General features: G+C 47.1%; 2 protein-coding genes across 7 annotated transcripts in view; one reads left to right on the top strand and one right to left on the bottom strand.

The window, feature by feature from the left end:
• Window positions 1-1750: 1750 nt before the first annotated feature.
• LOC133405897 (Krueppel-like factor 2) lies at window positions 1751-5555 on the top strand. The gene is made up of 3 exons (XM_061682960.1): window positions 1751-2055; window positions 2324-3170; window positions 3234-5555. The coding sequence occupies exons 1-3, from the start codon at window positions 1996-1998 to the stop codon at window positions 3407-3409; spliced, it is 1083 nt and encodes a 360-aa protein (XP_061538944.1). The 5' UTR covers window positions 1751-1995; the 3' UTR covers window positions 3410-5555.
• Window positions 2934-13413, bottom strand: part of eps15l1a (epidermal growth factor receptor pathway substrate 15-like 1a) — a 38732-nt gene continuing 28252 nt past the window's right edge. For all 6 annotated transcript variants that reach the window (XM_061682953.1, XM_061682954.1, XM_061682956.1 and 3 more), the window contains 2 exons: window positions 12870-12886; window positions 2934-9893 (listed from right to left, as the gene is read on the bottom strand). In XM_061682953.1, coding sequence (XP_061538937.1) covers window positions 9747-9893; window positions 12870-12886 — 164 coding nt within the window. In that variant the 3' untranslated portion in view covers window positions 2934-9746. The remainder of the gene's footprint in view (window positions 9894-12869; window positions 12887-13413) is intronic.

Here is a 13413-nt window from a genome sequence, read left to right as displayed (position 1 = left end):
TTGTTTTTGTTGTTGTTTTTTTTTTTTAACCTGCCAGTCAAGAATGTTGAAATGTGACTTAAGTGTTCCAAAAGCTTTTGATGCTGGAAGCGTTTTTTTTCCCCCGTTCTGATGACATCTCGAGCCTTGTCGTCGTCTTACCTTTTGTTCCAAATGTCAACAGCGCGAGACTTTGTGTACAAACAGCCGGTCCTTCCTGGAAAGACATTATAAATCAACATTGTTTTAGACATTTATCATTTCAAACAGAGATGGTTTAAAATAGACATGATTACGTATTTGAAAACAACAGCATTAAAAAAATGACAGTAGAGACAGTCGTGACTAAAAACAGCTTTATTCAAATGGACATTTAAAACAGTTACGACTCAAATGAACATGATCCCCAAAACTTAAAAAGACAAGGGAAAAAAAACTCAATATGAAAATGAATACTAAAAATGCACATTTAGAACAGACGTGACAAATATACACATTTATATTGAAAACGGGATTCAAAACAAAGACAAAACAACATTAAAAATAGACGTGATTAAAAACTCAAAACAGAAAAGTGACATGACTCAATACAGAAATGATTACAAACAAAACGAGGCAAAGATTTGTAACCTTTTTAATAACAGACATGATTAAAACACTGACATTAAACAAACAGACGTGACTCAAAAACATTAAAAATAGACATGAATAAAAACATTCAAAACTGACAATTAAAATAGGCTTGATTAAAACCCCAAAATTAAAATAGACATTAATACACGTGAACTATTAGCAAGATCCAAATTGAAATGCTTAAAAGCAACACAATGTGCACAATTGTCGCGACTTTAAAAGCCACGACAAGTTCAAATGTTGCAAGCGCAACACCGATCGCCGGTCGTCACGGCAACCCGTGAGCGGTCGCCGCACCGGAACGCGAGCGCGAGTGATTTCCGCGTGACGGACGAAGCTTTGATGTTGCCGCGCCCTCGTCAGCCGTTAGCGATTAGCGATTCGTCACAAGCCACGCCCCTTCGCGGGATCGGGCGCGACAGACCGGTGCCGTGGAAAAATCCGATCTCGCGAGTTCACACGGAATCCGTCCCGTCACGCGCTGCCGAAGCCCCCCAAAAATGATTCGGTTAGGGTCGGCTGCGTTTCTGGCCAACTTTGAGAGTTTGAAACTCATCTTCAAATAAATTGCGGTTTCCCCAAAATGACAGCGATGCAACGCAAATGCCAGAAGAGGAGGACAAGCGCACGCGGCACTAGTACGCGAGCGCGAGCGCCAGTACCAGCGGAAGGTGCGTTTGGCACGAGTCGTGTCGACCGACGCCGCTTTGCCCTCTGACGCACGCCGTCGCCGCCCTCTAAGGATCCCGAGCGTCTAATTAGCGACTTTCCTTTATCGGCGCGCGCGCGCGCACACGCACACCTGTGCGCGTGGGCGTGTGCGCTTGCGCTTTGGACCGACGTCGGCGGGCGCGACGCCAACGCGTATCGGCAGTGCCAAGGCGCAGGTAGCAGTGCATTTGGCCGTACCGTAATCAATCAATCAATCAATCAATCAATCAAATACACGGAGTGCCCATAGAGATTTGCACGAACAATAAATGATCACCATTGGGACATTGAAGTCGGCTCCAAAAGATCTCCTGTTTCTCACTTTTGTTTTGCCAACTTTCGCCTTGAACTTGCGGAGGCGGTGCGTGGTTGGGTGGGGCCGGGGGCGGTGGGGGGGGGGGGGGGGGGGTGGCGTGTCTGCGCCGCCGAGGAGTTGAAAAGCAGCCGGCGGCGGAGACGTGCTCACATTCCTCCTCCTCCTCCGCCGCCGCCGCCGCCGCTCGTCTCCCCTCCCTCGCCAGCTCGCTCGCCTCGCTCGTCGCCTCCTCCGGGCAAGCGGCACCAGACGGCCGGCCGGCGCCGCGCGTCGCCAGCGCCGACTCGCTCCACTTTCTCCACTTTCTCCACTTTTCCTCCCTTTTGGACGAGTTTCCATTTTCAACCAAACGCGAGATGGCCTCCAGCGGAACCATTTTACCTTCATTCTCCACTTTTTCCACGCAGAAGGAAGAAGTAAGTCACTTTTGCTTTTGTGTTGAAGTTGTCAAGAAATGAATTGTTTGGGTTGAGCAGCGCGGCGGGCTTGCGGTTAGCAAGTGCCGCCGCGCTGGCTGCGTTGAAGGTCAGGGTTCAAAACCTTCCTTTCGCACGTTAGATTGACTGAAGACTAAATTGCTCACGTGCACTGCGATTGGCCGGCAAGCAGTCCGGGCCGGCTCGCCGCGGCACGAATGAGCGCGAGCGGAAACGAAAACTGAAAACCGCTGCCGTTGTTCTCCAGGTCTGGAGGGGACCCCGAAAAGACGACGAGGACCCGGACACCTTCCTGGACTTGGACTTTATCCTGGCCCACAGCATCATCAGCGCAGACACGGCCGCGGCCGCCTCGTACCGGAGTCCGGACGGCGGGGCTCCCGGGTACCGTCGGCAGGGCTACGCATCCCCCCCTCACCCTCCGCCGCCGTACAGCGGCCTGATGGCCGAACTGCTGCAGTGCGACGCGGACGTCGACGGCTTCCGGGCCGGGGCTTCGGGCTCCGGCGTCCAGGGCCGCTTCTTCGTCAGCTCGTCGGCTTTCCGGGACTCCTCGGGACCTTCTCTCGACTCGGGACGTCGCTTCTCAGACTCCTTCCCGGACCGCCCGTGCGTCAAACCGGAGCCCGACTCCTACGGGCCCCCGGCGGGCGCCGTGCCGCAGACCTTCGACGAGGTGAAGCAGGAGGGCGGCGTGACGTCGTGCGCCCTCTCGCGCCCGCAGCCCCGCCTGGCTAGCTCGCCCACGCGAGGCGCCGGAAACCCGACGCCGCCCCTCAGCCCCGACGACATCGCGAACTTCCCGCAGAGCTTCGACCGCCAGCGCCGGCACCTTCAGCTTCAGTTTTCCTCCGGCGCGCACTGCCACTTTCCCGCCTTGTACACGCAGCCGCCGCAACAGCAGCAGTCCGGCGGGCGGCGCCCGCTGCCGACGCCGCCGTCGTCGCCGCCGGACTCGACGGACGGCGAGCCCCGCCGGGGGCGGCGCACCTGGCCCCGCAAGCGCACCGCCGCCCACACGTGCACCTACGCCGGATGCGGCAAGACGTACACCAAGAGCTCGCACCTCAAGGCGCACCACAGGACGCATACGGGTAAGCCCGCCGCCCCGTCGCCCGCCCGCGTAACATCACTCACTCGTCTCCTTTCTTTTCCAGGAGAGAAACCCTACCACTGCACGTGGGAAGGTTGCGGCTGGAAGTTCGCCCGCTCCGACGAGCTGACGCGCCACTTCCGCAAGCACACCGGGCACCGGCCCTTCCGGTGCCACCTGTGCGAGCGCGCCTTCTCCCGCTCCGACCACCTGGCCCTGCACATGAAGAGACACATGTGATGCGCGCCTTGCTCGGGGGTCGGCGCAACGAATACATATTTCATAGAACGTTGTCCTGAATGAAAAAGTGTAACAGATGACAAGTCAGCAGCACGTGACGCCGGAGGGAGCTGGCACTCCTCCGACTTTGCGTCTGCGGACGCAAAGGCGGCCACAACGTTTTGGTGCAGAACTGCTCTTCGTGCGCCCCCACAAGGACGCAAAACCCAAGAAGACGACGACGACGACGACGTTTTCTCGCAAAACTGCTTTTCACGCAGCGTGACGGCGCCCTCTCGTGGACACAAAACGCTCGTCTGTACGCTATATACAAAGAGAAAATGTATGTATATAATTAAACCGATAACATCAAACAGCGGCTCACTGAACCTTCCTGCCGGGTCACGTGACACATTTCGACATCACCATAGCAACTCCACAAGTACGTATTCATCGGAACTGTACAACTAGCTGCAGGATACGACGACCGTCCGACTGACTGCAGAACTGCACGACAGTTGTAATAACCACACAACTTGATCGGAACTGATTGTAACAGATTATTCCACGACATGTATGAAATACTGCACGATTTGAAACCAACAACGGCCAGACTAACCGCATGCAACTTTAGTACAGCAGCAAGCATAACAACTCAAAGGATAAAAGATGACGACTTTATCGCGACAACTCTGAACCGCAAACGACGACACGATGATGGAACAAGACGTATAGAACTCGAAGTAACGACAACTGTCAGACAGACTACGAGTATGTGGTAACAACTCTACACGCGCCGTTGATGGCAACAACTGGACCGACAACTGCCAGCTAACTATATGAACAACGACATGACTTGATGACATGAAAATTGAGACTTGATCCCAGAACCTCAGAAGTGCGAGGCAAACGTACGAATCACTAACACACCGCGTCAGAAAAGAAAGAGGGGGTATGGGGAAGAAAGTTTGGTTTATACTATTAGCATGTTTACTCAAGCTAAATCTTCTTTTGTTTGCTTTAATGACGACTTTGTAAATAAATGAATCCTATTTTCATCAGCTATTCGTTGTCAGCAGAGTGCACTGTGGGAAGGATGTGACGAGAACGCCTCCTACTGGGCCAAGTGAGCGCAACGGCTGGCAAAACTGCAATTTAAGGATCGGGACGTGTCGGATGCTTTCCAATACCTCCGACCACTATCGACTACCTACAACCTTCCGCTACTTTTTGATAGATTTGAATACCTCCTCCCTCCGACTACTCCCATAGCATAGCGACCGTGAAGTTGGGAGGTGGGAACATGATGGGGTGGGGCCGCTTTATGCAAATGGGCCTGGTAAACTTCACATCGTTGGAGGAAGGATGAATGGGCAAATGTACCGAGACATCCATCCATCCATTTTCTGAGCCGCTTCTCCTCACTCGGGTCGCGGGCGTGCCGGAGCCTATCCCGGCTGTCATCGGGCAGGAGGCGGGGTACGCCCTCAACCGGTTGCCAGCCAATCGCAGGGCACATACAAACAGACAAACATTCGCACTCACAGTCATGCCCACGGGCAATTTAGAGTCTCCAATTCATGCATGTTTTTGGGATGTGGGAGGAAACCGGAGTGCCCGGAGAAAAGCCACGCAGGCACGGGGAGAACAAGCAAACTCCACACAGGCGGGGCCGGGGATCGAACCCGGGTCCTCAGAACTGCGAAGCTGACGCTCTAACCAGTCGGCCGCCGTGCCGCCTGTACCGAGACATTCGTGACAAAAATCTGCTATCATGGACGAGGATGATGAAAATGAAACGGCGGGGGGGGCATTTCAGCAGGATAATGATCCAAAACATACTGCCGGGGAAACTCTCAAAAGGTTTCAAAGGGAAATAAACGAAGAACGGCCCAGTCGATCACCGGACTCGAATCCAATCGAAAATCTTTGGGGGGGGGAAAAAAAATGAAACTCAAGGTCCACAAAAGAAGCCCACAGAACCTTCGCGAGTCGAAGACTGCTTGTGTGGCGGAATGGGCCAAAATCACACCAGAGCGATGCATGAGGCTCGTTTTTCCGTACAGGAGGCGTCGTGAAGCTGTCATTGCAAACAAAGGCTTTTGTAAAAGTATTCAATAAATATCGCTTGGCGTGTTCAATACTTTTTCCGTGTGTCATCTCACATTATTACACAACTTAATTTCTGATCTTATTTGTTCTACTTTTTTGTATATAGGGATTACTTGGATTGTTGCCAGCATCTGGCGAAATTTTCATGTCAATGGCACCTTTGGAAATATATTTAGTGAGAAAAATGTCAAATACTGATTTCAGCCGCCATATATTTCAAACCCAAGCTGGGAGTTTTATCCTTCAGAGTTGCGGCAGGACAACTTGTGGCGGCTTCACCGCGACAGGGCTGCTCGCGATGTCCTGAGCATCCGCCGCTTCCCGGACGCGCTGAAGCAACCTCCATGTGCTTTCTCCTCTTTCGCGAGCTCAAGGACGGATGTCATAAAGGGGAACCGTTTGAAGACGTGGACGACGGTGCTGCGGAGGATCCCGGAACAATTCTTCCAGGACCGCACCAATGTGTAGCAGAGAAGGCTGCAAAAGTGCCTTGGGACTCCAGGAGGGTTACTTCCAAGGGGGAAACGGGCGGTTTGGATTTGAAATGCTGTATATTCAAGATCCTCGGTCCTGGAACCTTTCTGACACACCTCATATATACAGTGGGTCTGAAAAGTCTACACAGCCCTGTTGAAATGCCAGGTTTTAGTGACATATTAAAAAAAGAGCAAGATGAATCATTAAAATGATGAGTTCTACAAAATCTTTTCAAGAGGGGAAGTGTGCACACCCTCTTATAACTCGGAAGTGACTGTTCAGAATGAACCAAACGCATTCAAACTCATGTTAAAGGGGAGTAAGTACACACCTGCAAACTTTTCAAATTCCTAATGAACCCCAAATACAGTTCAGCTGTTTGAGGAGACTTTTCCTCCCATTAGTTTTGCTACGTAGCAGAAGCCTGGTTTTGTGCTAACACTGACAGTATTGGGAACTGCTCATAATGTCTTCCATTTTGTGGAAAGCCCCAGAAAACCGCCCCAAAGCATGACGCCAGCACCACCAAGCTTCATTATGGTATCCTTGAGATGATGTTGGCAAACATACATTTTGGAACGATGGCCAAAATGTTCAACTTTGGTTTCATCGGACCATAACAAAGTATCACAAACACAGGAAAATGTGCTATGGTTCAACTACCTGAAACAAGCTTCTACGGCCTTCGCCATGCTCCAACACCTTCTACAATCCACTACTACTTTCGAGGAAAAGTTTTATATATTTGTTTTTTTATGCGTGTAAGTATGCATCCAAAGGAAAGAGGAGACACGTGTCAGGTAGAAGTCTTTTTTTTTTTTTTTTTTCCTTTCTTTCAACAAAAACGTCCAATCGAGACGACCACCGTTTGGCTACTCGATTGTTAGTGTAACACTTTTTCTTCATACAAGAGATGTGAAAGTATACACAGCATCTGGATTAAGACAGCTCAGCAAAAAAAATAATGTGCACGTTGTCAAGAAAACAGGGTTAAAAACATCCTCTTAATATTCTTACTCCCCGAAATGTTTCATTTCTCCAAAGGGATCAGAAGCTGCAAGTGCATCAAACTGATGAAACACATGAAACAACATACATGACATAAAAACTAAAACACCTATTGCACAAGGGAGACAAATACAGCATGAACGGTTCGAACGGTCGCCGCTCAAAAAGCAGTACAAGGCGCACAGCTGAGGTTTCACAGTAGGGCTCAATGGAAGAGACAAAGCGAGGCTAGGCTAATTAGCTTCGCATAAACGCAAAAGGTACGACGGCGATGAAGCAACTTTGACGATGTCTGACACACACAAATTAGCTCATTAGCAGCGACATTGCCTACAGTGGTGCCTAGCTACCAGTTAGCAACTCCGCTACGTGAAACACATGCCAAACTCAATAGAAGCAGGCTAGCATGTTAGCTGGTGGCTAGCTACTGCTTGTTAGCGAAACGGCAGAGATATTTTTAAAAGCCCATTTGTGACATTTCTACGACCAGCTAACATGAGTAAAGCTAGCCTGCGAGATAGGAGGAGCACAAGCTGAGCCACCATCTTGTTAGCCGACGGCTAGCGACCAAAACATATCGTAGTGATAAGTGATAAAGTTAACAAAGCCTAAATGAAAACAGGCATTTTAAAATGTTGGCAGCCCAGGCAGGAAAACAAACACGCTAACATCACCTGAACTAGTGAGAGCTAGCTGCTAGAAAAAAAAACTTGATAAAAGGACTCAAGAAAATGATTGGTTTGATTTTTTAGCATTCTAGCTGTTTACATTACATTACAACAAAATATAAATGATAAAAACGTGTTACCAAGTTAGCAGTCCAGGCGGTAATACACCAACAAGCTAACATTAGCAGAGCTAGCCTACGAGCTAGCACTAGCGTGCAGAGCCACCATTAATTTAATCTAGCCACTCAAGAAAACAACTTCTTTGATGGTTCAGCATGCTACAATGTTAGCTTGTTAGTGTGCCAAGTTATTAGGTGGCGGTTAGCCATCGGTTACTTCACATCATAATTGAACAATTCCATCAAATGAAACTGTGCCTACAATGTTAGCAGTCCTGGCAGACAGACACAAGCGAGCTAGCCTGCGAGCTAGCCATAATCCACCAATTTAAAGGAGCAAAAGCAGAGCAACCAATCAATCCAGAGACTCAAGAAAACGACTGGCTCCCTGGCTCAGCGTGTTAGCGCATTTAGCTTACCAAAAAAACAGCGAATGGTTCTGTGTACTGTAAACCCAAAAACGGTGAGAACCCGTTTGAAATTCGGCAAAAGCGGCAGCTGCATAGCAACTTGAAGGCGACCAATCTTCAGACACTTCACATTAATAGGAACATTTGCGTTTTGGAAAAAAATAACAATAACACAAGAATTTAGCTCGTACAGTTCAAAAGTCGTCTTTTGTTACAGTCCTGATGGAAACTTACATCAGACCGATTGATAAAAAGAAAAATATACAACCAACATTTTTAGTTTCTTGCTTTTTTTCATCAGCATTTTTGCGTCACTCAGATGCGTGACGATAGCCAGTGGTGTAAAATTCAAGTTTCGAGACAGGATTCGACAGACACAACATGGGGTGGGAGGTGAGGGGTTGATGGGGGGTATCATCCCCCCAGGTCCCGTCTGGGGACCCGCATAATTATTATTATTTTTTAACCAGGAGTGTGTCATTTGTTTGTCTTCGAGTCGTGTCTATCCAGCACGGCAATCACAACATTCGACAAACGTTTGTGTGGTTTTTTTTTTTTTTTTTTTTTTTAAGTGGTTTTGATCTTCAAGGGAGCGCAATGTAAACTTCCCAACATTAGGAATAAATAAGTATGTCAGATGAATGAGGACAAAAGTCAGCAGTGTGTTCAGTCACATCCATCCAAAACAACAAAAGTTGAAACCGTTAACGAGTGGTTCAAAAAAGTCGTTTGTCAGTTTGACGACATCGTCAGCGGAAGTTTAAAACATCCCCAAAACATAAGCTTCAAACATTTGGGTTAAAAAAAAACAACAAGATTCCCTGATGACTTCATCAAAATGATACAAACGTGCAATTACAAGGTAATACTGCTTTAGCGCTACGCCGTCGTTTGTCTTTCAGCGGAAATCCATCCATCCCGCCGGAGCCAATCCCAGCTGAGCTCGGGCGAGAGGCGGGGCACACCCCAGACTGGTCGCCAGTCAATGGCAGGACAAACGACCATTCGCCCTCACATTCAATTTAGAGTCGTCAATGAAGCTAACGAGCAGGTTTCCGGAAAGTCACACGGGAAATAGAAACCGTGTCGAAAGGTCGGCGGAAAGACGACGATGACAACGGGGCGAAAACCGCGAGCTAACGTCGCTGGTCGCTAACTTCCCGAATGTCCGTCCTTTTGTTGTGCAGAAGTGTCGGGATTGGACGCTCGGGAGTGACTCCAGTTAGAAGGACCCACAGGGGTTTAAGGAACACAAAAATTGAGGTTTTTCTGACCTTTTCTGACCTCTCATCACAGTGAATCATTAATGATGATGAGGATGATGAAGAAGAGCGTCTAATCCCATTCAGTCATTCCAGAGCGTTCTTTTAGCAACAGAAGATGCTAACCGACGCTCCCGTAAGAGAAAATGTCGCTTGGGCTCAACGCAAAACTCAGAGGTGGTTTGCGTTTTTGTTCATCCTGGGAGCGTTCATCGTGTGTGTGTGTGTGTGTGTGTGTGCGCGCGAGTGTGAGAGAGAAGATAATAATCAAGTGTCACATTGGTCGTTCGGCGAGCGGGCGGTCACGCGTTGGACATCTCGGCCTTGCTGAGGGCGATGGCGAGCTCCAGGTCTTCCTGCTCCTGCTGCCGCAGACGTTTCAGGCGCTCCCGCTCGGCTCGCTCGCTCTCCCGCTTGGCCCACTCCAGCTGCTGGGCCTCGTTGTTAAACTGGTGTGCGCGCACACACACATTCAACGTTAGCTTCTGCTAACATGTCCGAGCGGCGTTATTAGGATTCCCACATAGTTCCTAGGCAGAGTATGACTGGCTCCAGGACACGCGCCGCTGCACTACGATTGGCTGTTGTATCCCTGTAGAACACACCCTACTGCTCCCAGATGGGAAAAGAAGTATGTGACTCAAGTGTGGCAGCGGTAATATGTTCGCCATTTACCCTGACCCACCCTAATCCTAACCTGAAACCATCCTCAACCGCCTTCACCCTCAATCCTTGCCCTAAACCTAACACATTTCTTTGTTTTTATTTCGTACAAATGTGATACATGTTCGCGATGGTCGTGTCGTTACAGCTGCGTAGCCTGCCCTGCAATGCGAGCGCCAATCATGTTGCAGTGGGGCGTGTCCTGCCTGGAAACTATGTGGGAATCCTAATAAGCCATCTGAGCGTGACATGCCGCTATCTAAATACGGAAGTATATCTATGCCATCAGATTCTGAATCTCAATTAGTCATACAGAATATTATTAGCAACAAAATATTCAATGTACGCTTTTTAACTTCAAAAATTCAACGTATTCAGCTGCAAATTCAACTTTCAGCAATATATTATGGTGTAAAAAAAAAAGGCCTCGCAGCCTTGCCAGTGCGCGTGCCCAAGGGAGCCGAACATCCTTCTTGGCTTCCGTCTGGCTTCTGCGAGCTACTTGGAAGTGACGCTGAATTTGCAACTGAATGTTGGATTTGTTCAATTAACATTTGTTTTTCTCCAAAACAAAATTTCAGACTTATAATGCCAGGAAGCAATATTTGGCCCATTATAATGAACATTATTTCCAGGTGTCAAACTGGTGGCCCCGGGGGCCAGATCCGGCCCACCACGTCATTTTATGTGGCCCGCGAGAGTGTGCATCAGCATCAACTTTGTGTTTCTCGCTAAAATACCAAAATTCCAAATTGGCTTCACTTTTAAAAATATTGAGATATTGCAAGCATTTTTTTGTTCACCAACCCCACTTTTAAAATAAAATTGATTCATACTTTAGTTGAACAAACACTTTTTACTGGCTTTTGATTTCAAAAGTAATTATCCATTAATTTGTGTATATGAAATAATATGAGGCAATCATATATTCATATGGGTTTGCAGCCATAACGGAACTCCGAGTGGAACCATAACTGCGATGTGGCCCGTGACAAAAATGAGTTTGGCACCCCTGCTTTATAAGGTAGTTTTAGACCGAGATGAACTTTCTTGTCTTATAGGTAGCTAGCTAGCTGGTCGACCCGCCGATTTTACAGCTTATAACTTAGAATCAGAGCCACAACAGAGCCCGTGAGTACAGTGGACCTTTTGGACCCCCCCCAAATATTTAGAATTGCCTATACAGCAGGCGTGTCAAACTCATTTTTGTCGTGGTCCACACTCTAGTTACGGTTTCCCTCAGAGGGCCTTTATGACTGTGATTTTTTTTAAAATGTATTTATTTATTTATTTTAAATCGCCTCTGTAGTATTAGAGATACGCAACAATTCGATGGATAATTCGTTTTGAAATCAGAAGTCAAGGATAATACTTTAACTACTGTTCAGGTTACTATAAAAGGGGGTTGGTAATGAAAAAAATGCTTGCAATATCTCAAAATTATTTATTATTACTTATGACAATTTGAAATTTTGTTACAGATTTGATCAAGAATCATGGAAGTTGAAATAATTTGCCTTCTGGGCCACATAAAATGATGTGGTGGGCCGAATCTAGCCCCCGGGCTGTGAGTTTGACACCTGTGCTATACAGTGCTCCCTCGCTATTTCACAATTCACCAATTGCGGATTCAGTGTGCTGTTTTTTTTTCATATTCATATGTATCATGCATTATTCATCATCTCATGGGATTTTGAGTGTATGCTGTAATTATTTTTGAAAACAAAAACAAAAAAAACCGCTTACTAGCCTAAAACAAAAATGTAAAAAAAACAAAAACAGAACAAACTAAAGAAAAATTAATTACAACACATTACAAGCAACAAAATGTACATAGTGTAAAGAACTACTGTGCATTACTGTATATTTAAGAGTTTAAAAGGCGCTTAAGAGTATAGAAGGTGTTTATAAGAGTATGGTAAAGGTTAATAGGAGTGTGGGGAAGATTTATAAGAGGCTGGGGAGGTTCATCCAGCTTTAAAATATGTATTAATGATCCAATAAAATGTGGTAGCCACTTCACAGATTTCACTTATTGTGAGGGTGGTCCAGAACCTAACCCCCCCCCCCCCCCCCCCTGTGGTAAACAAGGGGTTAAAAGCTAAATATAACCTGAATTGTGAACCCAAAACTTAATATCATGGAACAACATTAGCCTTAGAAATAAACAAATCATGACAAGATGATTTGATGTGATACGCAGCAGAAGTGCGAGGATGCTGGCGTGTACGTCGCCTCCACGTAAACCCATTAATACTTTTTGCGACTTTCCTATTCGCCAGTTCATGACATTTTTGATAACAGTCAGACACAGAAACTCTCTCTTTTTTTTGGATACATATTTTATATGGCAAAAGACTTTTTATCTGAAGTAGAGCACTTTCCTACTTTCCTACTGGCTTGCTGTTTAGCGGCGAAGGTCGATCCACATATTTTGGCTTTGTGGATTTGCACTACAGACACAGAAATGTCCTGGTACAGTTGGGAAAAATGCAGGCGCTACAGTTATGCCTCTAATGAGCCAATATGGCAGGAAAGCCGTGCGAAAATGGCTCTTGATTAGTGTGTTTGTCTATGAACGAGATTCCCAATTAGTCCACCTGTGTTGCATTAGAGACTGTAGGAAATATGCCACTCACAGCTTACCTGGTCTGACAACGTTGCAGTCAAGCACATCAAAGATGGCTGACAATTTGCGATGCGTGTTGTGTTGCATCTGTGACACTGTCTGGTAGTGTTCATTCAAAAAAAGTCAGACTCACCTTAACCTTGTCAGGTCCTGTCAAGGAGGAAACAACACACACACATTAGCAATCCATCAACTCAGCGGATCAAGTTGCACATCGTTGCTCTCGGGTGCAAGCCCCGTTCGCCCAAATACGCTCAATTTCATATTTGTTCACAAAGCGATACTCATGGTCTGTCCCCACGTGGTCTGCTATTTTTACACATTATCAAGCAACTTGTTGAAAATAGTTTGGTCAGCCACGAAGGTAAGCGCGTGCAGATGAATTTACGCCTATTAACCTGCTTAGTCCGCTCAAGCGTTTTATGGATTGCATCACACATGGCATTGAGGGAACTTTGACAAAGAGTTTGGGGAAGACGATGTAACAACATTCGTTTGCTTTTGTGAAAGGTTTTGTCTGGTCGGTGAGTCATCATTAATTAGAAATGAGCAATACTTTAGTCCATTAAATTAGCGATTGAACATGATTTGGGCCGGTGTTGTGTTGGTGCACTTGCGCAACGGTATAACTCAAGCAAGATGACTTTTTTTTTTTTTTTTATTTATTGAAAAGTAGT

Source organism: Phycodurus eques, chromosome 8, assembly GCF_024500275.1.
Source record: "Phycodurus eques isolate BA_2022a chromosome 8, UOR_Pequ_1.1, whole genome shotgun sequence".
NCBI classification, from domain to species: Eukaryota; Metazoa; Chordata; class Actinopteri; order Syngnathiformes; family Syngnathidae; genus Phycodurus; species Phycodurus eques.
Note: the sequence above shows the minus strand (reverse complement) of the source record. Positions and strands in the feature narration are given on the sequence as shown.